The 12,128-nt window shown below is 36.9% G+C and overlaps 1 protein-coding gene across 1 annotated transcript; it reads left to right on the top strand.

Annotated features, from left to right (window-relative positions):
• The first annotated feature begins 527 nt into the window (after window positions 1-527).
• On the top strand, window positions 528-9,457 carry LOC141301497 (uncharacterized). The gene is made up of 9 exons (XM_073831694.1): window positions 528-781; window positions 887-1,038; window positions 1,113-1,318; window positions 1,541-1,619; window positions 3,006-3,092; window positions 5,785-5,889; window positions 5,976-6,047; window positions 8,871-9,076; window positions 9,165-9,457. The coding sequence occupies exons 2-9, from the start codon at window positions 923-925 to the stop codon at window positions 9,455-9,457; spliced, it is 1,164 nt and encodes a 387-aa protein (XP_073687795.1). The 5' UTR covers window positions 528-781; window positions 887-922.
• The last annotated feature ends 2,671 nt before the right edge of the window (window positions 9,458-12,128 follow it).

The raw sequence follows: 12,128 nt of genomic DNA, 5'->3' as shown, positions 1-12,128 counted from the left end.
GAATAATTTGCCAGCTTCTATTCGATCCTTAACTTCCTTTTATTTGTTTAGAAATTCTCTTGTACATTACTTACAGAATACTTGTATTTGTTTCTGATTTTTGTTTGTATATGGTTAAATATTGTATTTCAGTATAAGTTTAATGCAATATTGTTAAATAACTTTAAAACATTAAAAATGTGAAGGATGCAGATTGTTGGGTGGTCAGGCAGCTTTTTGAGAGTTTGTGTAAGTGTGTGTGTGTGTGTGTGTGTGTGTGTGTGTGTGTGTGTGTGTGTGTGTGTGTGTGTGTGTGAATTGTTGTGTTGTCTTGTTTTTGTATTTACTTTATTGTATTGTTGTTTTACTGCATTGATGCAGTTTCATTACTGCACTGCTGTATCTGCCATGTTTGTATATATTTGTGTACATTGAGGACCCCCTCGAAAACGAGATGATTCATCTCAAGGGGCTTATCCTCTTAATAATACATTTTAAATTATGCTGAAGCTACTTCAGTGGCCCGGAGTCGTCACAAACATGACAGTGAGTATTTTTTATTTTTTGTTCCAGTCTCCTTTTATTTTATTCACATTTTTTATTTATTCACATTATGCTTTATGTCATTTACCTTTTGAATATTTGTGATGCCCCTCATTAAACGTGCACGACTGTCCATTTGCAGGTTGAAGAATGGCTGGGGAGAAAACGAGGGGACAATGGTGTTTCAATTGCCGTAAAAGAGCATAAAAGGGCAGCATCACAAGTTGCAGAAGTGCCATTGTCAGACGAGCAGGAAAGTGTAAGTTTATAGTTGAAATTACTCCATAACAGCAAATTAAATATATTATGGGAAAGGCATAAAAGATGACAGAGACATTGTGTTTTTTTTTTCTTCTGAGACCAGTGGTTCGACAAATACTTCAACGAGGTGCGGCCAGTAATGCTAAAAGAAAACGGCTCTGCTGATGATACAGAAGCAGTCAGCTCATTCTTTGTTTCAAGCACTGACAGGCCAATCTACAACCCCTCCAACGACTTGAAACGACTGCATGACAAGTAAGTGATATTATAGATATCTATATCTTTTCTTTTTATTCTGGTCTGTATACTTATGAGGCTCTGTGTTGTAGATATAATGTCCCCAGTGTGTCCTGTGGCTATGCATGTAGAGCAGCTGAGACAGCTGCCAAAAATCTGACGGAGGTGGAGAGGAATGCAGTGGCACGGCTCTTGGGCCACACACCAGAAACGGCCGAAAAACACTACAGGATGAGAACTCCGGCAGATGCATTTCTGGCCCAAAGAGTGGTTGAACAGCTTGCTAGAAAACCCCACGGTACGCAATCTGACATCTAATGAACGATTCTTATTCTTACATTTGCTACACTGAAAAAAATTATTATGGCCCAGTTAAATTAAGCATAAATAAATTTTGCTAATTTAAATAATTAAAATTTAGTTTTTGATTTTAAATAATAAGTATAAATTGTTTTATTAAGTATAAATATTAAATATTAAGTAAATTTTCACAAATGCACATTCTCCATGGCGCTATAAGGAGTTGGTCATGACTCAGGTTCACGGTGGGAACTTTTTATTCCGGAGCTGGAGTTTTCATCATTAAGTCGATTTACAAGGTGAGTAATATTTATGTGAGTAATAATGTAGTTTAGCACTGTTTTATTATTGTAAAAAGTTTTTTCGCTGTATAAATAATATATTTGAGATAAATTCCACAGCGACCAACGATCACATATAACCATGGGCGTAAATCCCGGGGGGGATATGTCCCCCCCCCCCCCCATCCGAGGGTTGTCCCCCCCCCTCTGAAAAAAATTTGTATAAAAAAAAGCACTCTCTCTTGTGAAAATATATGTATGTATACCTAAAATACTCGTGTAAGTAAAAAAAAAACCCCGCAAAAAATGCATTTAGAAACAGTTGAGTTTCCCCTCCCCTTCCTCACAGTGGTTTGGCCCACTGCCTGCTCTACACACGAGTCAGGTGTGTGGCTGCGGCTCAATTAATGTTGAACTAGTAAGTAGGGTATTTTATTAACTTTAAATAAAGCGATTCTCTTTAATGTAGTTGATGCAGACTCATTCATAAATTGGTTGCGACACAAATGCTTATTACCGATGTAATTTTCCATGAATCTGCAATATTAGCGATTAAAATATTACTTATCTAGTTAACGTTAGTTTGTTTACCATAGCTTGTTGCATAATGCACTGCAACTAACACGCCAAAGCCGTTTCCCATGCATTGTTTTATTTTTGACGACTTGGCATAATGTTAACTTAACATTAATGGCCACAAATAGAATATTGATCAACAGAGGCCACTGTTAGTGGGTCCAGCCAAACAGACTCGGGTTCAAGGCCCGCTCGTCACGACTGTGAATAATTTCATTTAGCTGTGCATTTTCTAAATGAGCACTGTTTTACGTCCGAGCTGACCTCACTTTAAATAAAATTTTAAACCTTTTTTTAATTCCTTGTTTTTATTGTTGTGTATCTTTATAAGTACAATTTGACTGTATTATTTTGTGTCCCCTTCAAAAATTGCTCATGAGAAATTTTATATTTCTACTGTTAAATGAAATTTACGCCCATGCATATAACTTACACAAATAAAACAAATATTACTTTTTTATGTGACGGAATGTACTTTTAAGATATTTTTGGATGAAAAGTAGTTTTATAAGCCTAAAATGCGCCGTTAGATGTATGCTGTATATAGATGTGTTTCATTCAAACTGGACGCCATCACATCGAAATCCAAATATTGCTCATAATGGAAAGTTAAAAAATGGACGAAGGTATATAAGTTATGTGGGGAATTTCCAGTTAGTTCCTATCGATAAATCTCACAATATAACATTGGATTTCTGAATGTTTTGGTGACACATGTTCACAATTGTAATCATGTGAACATGCCCCTTTTTGCTAGCTTTAATGGTGCAGCATGTAAACTGTCTTAAAATAGCAATAATAATTATTGTGTTTTTACTTTCATTTGAGGGACTCTCTGCATGTTCCTGTGACTAGGACACATACCATTTTCTTGATGCCAAAGGAAGTTTCCAGGTTCCCATGGTGTGACTTAAGGTAGTTTTCCTTAAATGTTATTATTTTAATGATTTGCACAGTAAGTAATTTTATTTTACTAATCACTACTCATTACAGTATACAGATGACTTGGTAATGCTTTACAATACAGGTGTACAAATATGCATTAACTCATGCTTAACTAATGCAGGGATAATCATGAGTTAATACTTAACTGATTCATAGATTAAGTAATCAATAAATTGTTTTTAGTTAAATGTGTCATAGTGTATTTACTCCCTAATAACTTATTTTATTAACTAATAGTGTAAATTCATGTGTTAATTACCACAATGGGTTGAAGCCATAGCATTTCAACTTCCAATTGTCTGCTTTAATTAATCATTAGCTAATTATCTGCAAAGATTATGATAGTTATGAGGCACAGAACGTCTATGTTACGTAGGTAACCCTCGTTCCCTGAAGGAGGGAATGGAGACGTAACATTGGGATCTTGCTTGAGAGACCAATCATCTCTGAGCCTTATTCAAAAGGCCAATAAAATTGGCGAGTGGTGTGTGCGTGCCAGCCACACCCCCGTACATACGGGTATATAAGATGGCGGCGCGCACCACTCATTCAGGTTTTTGCTGAGGAGCCGATCGAGCCGGCGTCAGCGCGACGCCAGGGGCGTGGCAGGGGAATGTAACGTCTCCGTTCCCTCCTTCAGGGAACGAGGGTTACCTACGTAACCTAGACGTTCCCCTTCAGTCGAATCACTTCGACGTTACATTGGGAACTTAGACCCATGGAACAGGCCACGACCCTGACGCCGCGTAACGCACAACACCACGTGCAGACAGGCGGACGTGTCTGCAGGCGGATATGAACGTAACCTTCCCAACGCCCTGGGGGCCAAGTAGGGTACCCCACAGGGATGCCAGTTGTACTGAAGCAGGGGTTGGGGGGGCGGAGCACATGAGATCATTTTACATGTGGAATCAGAGTAATTCAATATATCAATAGAAGTCTAGGGATACACGAGGGAAACCAAGGCCTTCTGGCTGAACGAGGGAAAAAATACTGAGACATGTTGTCACAACCTTTCGGGGCGAAGGAGACCCGGCAGGAGCACAGTCAGAAACTACTCCGCTCTAGGCTGACTGCGGGGCATGGAGGACCCAGGTTCGCCGGAGGGAACAGCTGGGAAATGGCGTACGGATCCCGTAGGAATGGCGCAGCAAGCCGGCACCAGCCGATCTCCCATTTACCTGATGTCTATGTTAAGACACAGGAGGATACGGCCTCTACGCGGAGATTGTAGAACGTAGCGAAGGTGTTGGGTGTAGTCCAACCCGCAGCTCTGCAAATGTCTGTTAGAGAGGTGCCATGCTGAGATAGAGAAGTCCGCAGGGCTTTATGGGCCGGCGGTACGTTCTCTACCGTGACTTGGATGTCCCCCCCGGACCTCGCCGCGGTGGCCGAAAAGCATTGACGGCTTAACGACCGACCGCGGGAGGAAGGCGGGGGGAGCCGGCTCGCAAACGAGCCGCGGGACTTCAGCATGGCCATGGTCATGCTCTCACAGTGTGGGCATGAACCATCCGTGAACGCCGCTTCAGCGTGCTCGAAGCCCAAACACGTGAGGCAGCATTCATGTCCGTCCGATGAGGAGAGGAAAGTACCACACCCAGAAACGCACGGCCGAAAAGCCATTCTGAAAAGAACGTCTTAACAGCCATGAGAAATTGCTCTTTTGTGATCCCGGTTTGCCTAGGGAGGAGCCGCGGAATGCAAAAAGGCTTCTTGATGCCGTGAAAACGGCAGCCCGCAGGACCACGCTGGCGGCTGCCAAACAATGCTCTTTTGAAACACTTTTAGTTTTGGCAGCACGCCAGCGGGAGGGAGCATGAACTCCGAAGAACTCTGTAGAAGGTTTTTTTTTTTCTGGAATAAGGCTCAGAGATGATTGGTCTCTTAAGCAAGATCCCAATGTAACATCGAAGTGATTCGACTGAAGGGGAACTATAATTTTTGAGTAATTTGTAATTGTGGATTTAGAATTAATACATCATGTACCCCAACAAGTAAAGTCATAACATAATGATAAATTTACAAACCATTAGCTTATGAGTAATTAAAGCAGACAACTGGAAGTTAAAGCGTATAGCTTTGACCACTGTGGTAATTAACACATGATTTTATATTATGAGTTAATAAAATTTTAAGTTATTAGTAAATACAAACTTTATGAAAACATTTAACTAATAACAATGTATTGATTATATATTCTATAAATCATAGAATATTAATTAGTTGCTGATGTAGTAATAATTAATAAATGGTTTAGTTCCTCATGAATTATACATTTACTTGTGATTATCTGTGCATTAATTAAGTGTAAATTAATGCATATTTGTGCATAAAGTGTTACTGATGACTTTAAAGGAGAAGTTCACTTCCAGAACAAAAATTTACTTACACCTGTCATCCAAGATGTTTGTGTCTTTCTTTCTCAAGAAACATGATTTCTTAACGACTGAGGAAAGAAATACACAAACATCTTGGATGACAAGGGAGTGAGTAAATTATCTGTACATTTTTGTTCTGGAAGTGAACTTCTCCTTTAATGTAAACTGGTAAATGTCTTTACTACTAATACATCCCCCGTTTTGCTAGCTTTAATGGTGCAGCATGTAAAATGTGTCTTAATCTAACAATATTAATTATTGTGTGCTTTGTTTCTTTTGAGGGACTCTCTGTACGTGCGTGTGAACACATACGATTTCCTTGATGCCGAAGGAATATTCCAGGTTCGCCACTTTCCTGAAGTTGTATTATTCCAGCAATATGCACAGTAAGTATTTTTAATATTAAAGTATTTTACAATAAACAGTTGACTTTAATGAAATGTATCATATAATATTATGTTATGTTCCACAGCTCACTGCTGTTTTCCAGAAAGGAGGTCTTCCTGGGAGGAAAGTGGTCAAATATTTCGGCTTTTTACAGGAGGTATATGTATTCATTTATCAATTGTCTTTTCCTTTCCCATATGTATTATTATTTAACACAGTGATGTCAAATACACTGTCTAGACAAAAATGTCTCTGCTTGAATTTAAAATCTTAAAGGATTTTTTTTTTTAATTCTACTTAAATTTCAAATACTAAAAGGTTTATAGTTGCCCTAAAAATGAAAAATATGTCTTTCCAAAACCAGAAGACCTTAGTTTATCTTCAGAACCAAAAAAATTAAGATTTTTTCAAATGAAATCTGAGAGGTTTCTGGACTTGCATCGGCAACAATATAAGTGGCCCAAAAACGTACTAAGGACATAAGTGAAACCATTTATGTGACATCAGTGGTTCAACTGTATCTTTACAGAGCTACAAGAATAATGTTTTATGTGCAAAGAAAACAAAAATAACTTTATTCAACAATTCTTCTCCCTGCCTCCATTGTCAAGACTACAATGACATATGTGTGTGTTTTCCTCTGCTTATAAACATGGTTCTTGCATGTTCTACTATTTTGCCAATATCTTTAATGTGTTTCTTGGCCTAAGAACATTTCAGTTGAGTAGTGTTGCAGTCTATGCGGGGTTATAAAGCTCAGAGATCTCATTAAAAATATCTGAATTTGTGTTCTATTTGCAGGTTAGGGACAACATGAGGGTGAATTAATTAATCTAATTAATTAACTAACTAATCACATAATTTATTTTTGGGCAAACTGTCCCTTTAAAAAAAATAATAATTGGATCATTATTGCTGTGAATTTTTTTTAGCATGTTATATGTTTGGCATCATTTGTTTTAAAAAGTATAATGTTAAAAACATAATAAACACTGCAATAACATTGTAGAGATGGGGGAAGGGGATGTCATAGTTTAGGACTATAATTACCCCTGATTGTATAGATTTGTCAGTTTTCTTTCTCATCTGCTTCCTTTTACTTTAACCTAAAAAAAAAAACTGCTGTTTATGATGACACACTGATGTGTTTTTGTGCATATTGGCTGGTAAATATCAGTTGATAACCAACCCTACTAATAACAGTTTCTTTTTATTTAAATATAGGACAGTCAAAGAGATGACTCCTTGAAAGACCCAGAAAACATCACCATGGGCAAACCTGTATAATACATTACAAATTGCAGTTTGTTGCTTGACATATGAACAGTTTTAGCACTATTGTTTTATTCACTATTGAATAAATACTATATACTGTTAAATCACTAAATACTGTCGCCTGTTTCCACATATTTTTAATTAATTTTGCAATTTAAAGTCAGCACTCAACAATGTGGCCTCTTTCACTTGTGAATTTTTGTTAATGTTTATTTTGTGAATGTGCAATGTTAAAGGGATAGTTCACCCAAAAATGAAAATTTGATGTTTATCTGCTTACCCCCAATGCATCCAAGATGTAGGTGACTTGTTTTCCTCAGAAAAACACAAACGAAGATTTTTAATGAAAACCGGTGCAGTCTGCCAGCCTTATCATGGACGTGGATGGGCACCAAACCTTTAAAAGTAAACAAAAACATGCACAGACAAATCCAAATTACACCCTGCGGCTCGTGATGATACATTGATGTCTTAAGACACGAAACGATCGGTTTTTGTGAGAAACTGAACAGTATTTATATCATTTTTTACCTTTGATACACAGCCACGTCCATCTGTCATGAGCACGAGTTTGGCATCAGTCACGTCACATGTGCACGCGCTTCTGGCGTAGAATACGCAAACGCCGTAAGGGGAAATCAGCGAAAAGTCCCGGATGAGTTTGCGCAAGCAAACGTAATCTTTTAGCTTTAAATCGGTTTAAACAACCAGGATACGCGCAAGTAATTACCATTTTGTATAGCCACTATACCCACAATCTCTGTGCACTGTGTAAACAATGAGTGTCGTATACATGTGACAGATGGCTTCCGGCGTTTGCGTATTCTACGCTAGAGCGCGTGCACATGTGACGTGACTGATGCCAAACTCGTGCTCATGACAGATGGACGTGGCTGTGTATCAACGGTAAAATATGATATAAATACTGTTTAGTTTCTCACAAAAAACGATCGCCGCAGGGTGTAATTTGGATTTGTCTGTGCATGTTTTTGTTTACTTTTAAAGGTTTGGTGCCCATCCACGTCTATGATAAGGCTGGCAGACTGCACCGGTTTTCATTAAAAATCTTCGTTTGTATTTTTTCTGAGGAAACAAAGTCACCTACATCTTGGATGCATTGGGGGTAAGCAGATCAAATTTTCATTTTTGGGTGAACTATCCCTTTAAGTAAGCACTTGTCTTCCAAACACTTGTTGTACATACAAAGAAACTGTTACTGAATATACATTTGATGACATTAAAACTAAATTCAAAACATTAAACTTGTTGTGTTATTTGCAAAGCCATTTAAGAACCTCTCATTCAGAAAAAATAAATAAGGTAAGTGATTAAAACAATTTTGAAATTTAGTCTACAAAATGTAATTATTTAAATGTAGCTAAAATAAATTGATTGCAACCACTTACCTTAAACATTTTTAGTAAATTCAATGAATATGTTTTCTTCAGAAACAAATAAATAAATTTAGAGGAAGTAGCATAATTAAATTGGGCTGAAATTACTCATTTTTTAATAAAAAGTTAACTAAATAAAATTTATTAAATCCAAATAAATGTGCTTGTTTAAATTTAGATCAAATCAATTGATTGCAACCACTAACCTTAAACATTTTTAGTAAATTCAATGAATCATTTTTTTTTCAGTCAGCAGTCTCTAATTTGCCCTTTCTTTCTTTAATTTATTCATTCATTCATTGATCTTACAGGCAAGGGCTTACTGGATCAACCAGCCGAGAGTCTGTGCTGGATGAGCAAACGGCTGTTGCCATTTTAATGCAGTCCTGGCCAGTGACTCTGGACGGGCCTCCTCCAAAAAGGACATGCCGGCAGCAAATTTGCGGACAACACGAGAGGCACTGCTATGACCGCTGGCGTAGCGAGCAGCTCAAGCTGAGTGAACAGCATGTTCTTGGTGAGTGTCCACACATGTGAAAGGTCAGTGAAATCTCAAAGTATTTGTAACCACAATGTCTAATGCTTTCAACGGCTTGTTTTTATAGAACATTTCGGACGACGACGGCCCTCGCAGTCAAAAATGGAGGCCTGGGTAGAAAAACAAGGCTGGTCAGCTAATGTCCCACAGGCTTCTGTTATCCTCCAGAAGTGGACACCCTTCGGCTCCCTTGACTCTGCCCCTGACAGTGACTTTGTTGGGAGAATGATCAGAGGACAAGGCTGGAAAGGACTGACTGTCAGGGACGTCCCTGAGAGGGGGTGTGCTGCTGTTTTGGCTAAAAGGGACTTTCAGAAAGGGGAGGTAATTTTTTATTACCACGGCCAGCTGGTCAGCTGAGAAGAGGGGCTGGCGATTCATGCCTCCTCCCCTGATATAAAGCCGGGACATTTGTTCTTTTATAAGAACAAACAGAACAAGGCCATGTGCATTGATGCACACGAAAAAAATTGCCAGTGCCACCCTCTCTCTGTTTACTACGGACGATTGATTCAGCACTCCAGTAAAAGAGCAAACGTACGTCCTAGGTTGTCTACAATCAAGGGGATGTTGTGCTCTTTATAGCAGTAAGAGACATTTCGGCAGATGAGGAGTTACTTTATGATTATGGCAGTAAGAAAAAATCCTTTGCTGGGAAAGGACTGGAATTAGACTGGATGGATTTTTAATCAATAATCTGACCCTCATCCAGCTGCTCTCCAGAATTCACTACTTACACAAATTATGTCACTACTCGTCGTTCATCATAAAAAAAAAAAAAAAAAAAAAAAAAAAAGATTTATTGTTTTATTTTTTTATTTTTTTTATAGTTCACTTTGTTTTAAAATCATTTATTTTAATACTTATTTTGGATTTATCAGTATGTTGAATATGCAAATCTCTCCAAGACTTGTTGTTTACTTGTTTTTACTGTTTTGTTTTTAAAATAAACTTCACTTGAGTTCTCAACCTTGGCTTGTCATCAGTTGATTTTTTTATTTTTATTTTCTATAATGTGCAGGACATTAAATCTGTATTCAACTTTTTTTTTTTTTTTCATTTGAACTTTTAATGTTACAGGTAGATGAGTAAGAGTTGATATCCTAAATTTTAATACATTTATAGTAATTAAATAATAAATATATAAGCTTGAGTTTAAACTTTAAAAAGACAACACCTTTTAATTTTGAAATTAATTTCTCAGAACAGATGTCCTTCCCCGTGTCACGTGGAGAAATGAGGTCAGGGTCCAAATGCAGGTGAGATGCTTTTAATATTTAAACAATAAACAAACAAAACAAAACAAAAGGTCAACACGGCACAACCAGACACGGCAAAGGCTAGAACACAGATAACTGGATACAAGAAAAACAGACATCAGACTACAATACCAACAGACAGAATGCAGGGAGAGGGAAGACTTAAATAGTGGTGATAATGTGGAACAGCTGTGGGTGAAACGACTGTGACATGTGCGCACAATTAGTGGAGTGGGGTGCGGGAGGAAGGGAAACAGTGACCCCCTGGATGTCCTTGACTGGGTGTCATAATTTTTTATAAAATTACTATATATATATATATATATATATAACAGATTTTATTATACGTGCAAAACAAACAAACCAAACTATAGATAGATAGATAGATAGATAGATAGATAGATAGATAGATAGATAGATAGATAGATAGATAGATAGATAGATAGATAGATAGATAGATAGATAGATAGATAGATAGATAGATAGATAGATAGAAAAATAAGTATTCAAACTATAGGAATTTAGAGTCAATAAATGTGTTTTGTTAATTGTTAATACAATAAAATCATCATTTTACCCAAGTTTAGCCTATATAAAGATGTTTCTGTCAAATTAAAGCTTATTATTGTTATGAAGAATTTGTGATTTTTGGCTAAATCAACGCATGTGTTGAAATTTAACCACCAGCCAAATAAAACACAAAGCTGTTTGTGACTTTATGAAGACTATATTTTTCTGTTGCCCGAAGGGGTAGGGTCTCGTGGTGGGTGTCTTCGGATAGGAGCCGTGGAGGTCTAGGATCGACCCGAGTTTGGTGCGGTTCGGCGGTTCGGGCCCTATCTCTGGTCCCCGAAGGGGTAGGTTCTCGTGGTGGGTGTCGTCGGATAGGGGCGTAGGAGGTCTAGGATCGACCTGAGTTTGGTGCGGTTCGGCGTCTATTCGGCAGAGTTATAGCCGGTCAAAGTCATCATTTTACCCAAGTTGAGCCTATATAAAGATGTTTCTGTCAAATTAAAGCTTATTATTGCTATGAAGAATGTGTGATTTTTGGCTAAATCAACGTTGTGTTGAAATTTAACCAGAATATTCATGTTTTATTGCATTTTTGGTCTCAATATTATTATTAAGCTTCTATTTTAATGTACAGCTCCATAGTACCTCAATATTAAAATAATTAGATATAGCTATAGATAATATTTATTTTATATAATTATATTTATCTATGTTTTGTATGTATTTATGATAAAATATTACTTATTTAATGTTTTATTAAAATGTAAGACACCAAATGTTACTCAACTACTTGTAACATTAGGGTCAAATGAAAAGCTTATAATAAAATGAAAAACAATGAATCATATTTCCATAAAGAAGTTGAATACAGGTTTAATGTTCTACACATAAAAGACAAATAATCAACTGATGACAAGCCAAGGTTGACAACTCAACTGCACTTTATTTAAAAAAAAAACAAAAAAAAAACAAAGCAAAACAAAAAACAGTAAAACCAGATAAAGAGAGCTAAATAACAGGGACAACAAAATGTTAATTACACAATGAACAGTACTACAACAGAAAATGAAGACTGCTTCTTATAGTTGCAATGTTTCTCTTTGTTTTTATATTTTATCACTACATTTTCATGTACAGTATTCAAACATTATACAAATAAAAATGAGGTGATATTTTATTTTGTTGGTCCCCTTAGTGTATCGACTATAAACTTTATCTATAAAGGATATATTTATATATATATATATTTAACCACCAGC

The sequence above is a fragment of the Garra rufa genome, chromosome 25 (genome assembly GCF_049309525.1).
Source record: "Garra rufa chromosome 25, GarRuf1.0, whole genome shotgun sequence".
NCBI lineage: Eukaryota > Metazoa > Chordata > Actinopteri > Cypriniformes > Cyprinidae > Garra > Garra rufa.
The sequence above is the reverse complement of the archived record's forward strand: the minus strand, read 5'-3'. Positions and strand labels throughout refer to the sequence as shown.

Excerpts from the sequence above, each read along its gene's own strand:
- LOC141301497 (XM_073831694.1), top strand. The coding sequence starts at position 923 with ATGCTAAAAGAAAACGGCTCTGCTGATGATACAGAAGCAGTCAGCTCA. Across the intron at positions 1,620-3,005 it reads TCATTAAGTCGATTTACAAG|GGACTCTCTGCATGTTCCTG; the intron begins GTGAGTAATATT and ends CTTTCATTTGAG. Across the intron at positions 5,890-5,975 it reads TTATTCCAGCAATATGCACA|CTCACTGCTGTTTTCCAGAA; the intron begins GTAAGTATTTTT and ends TATGTTCCACAG.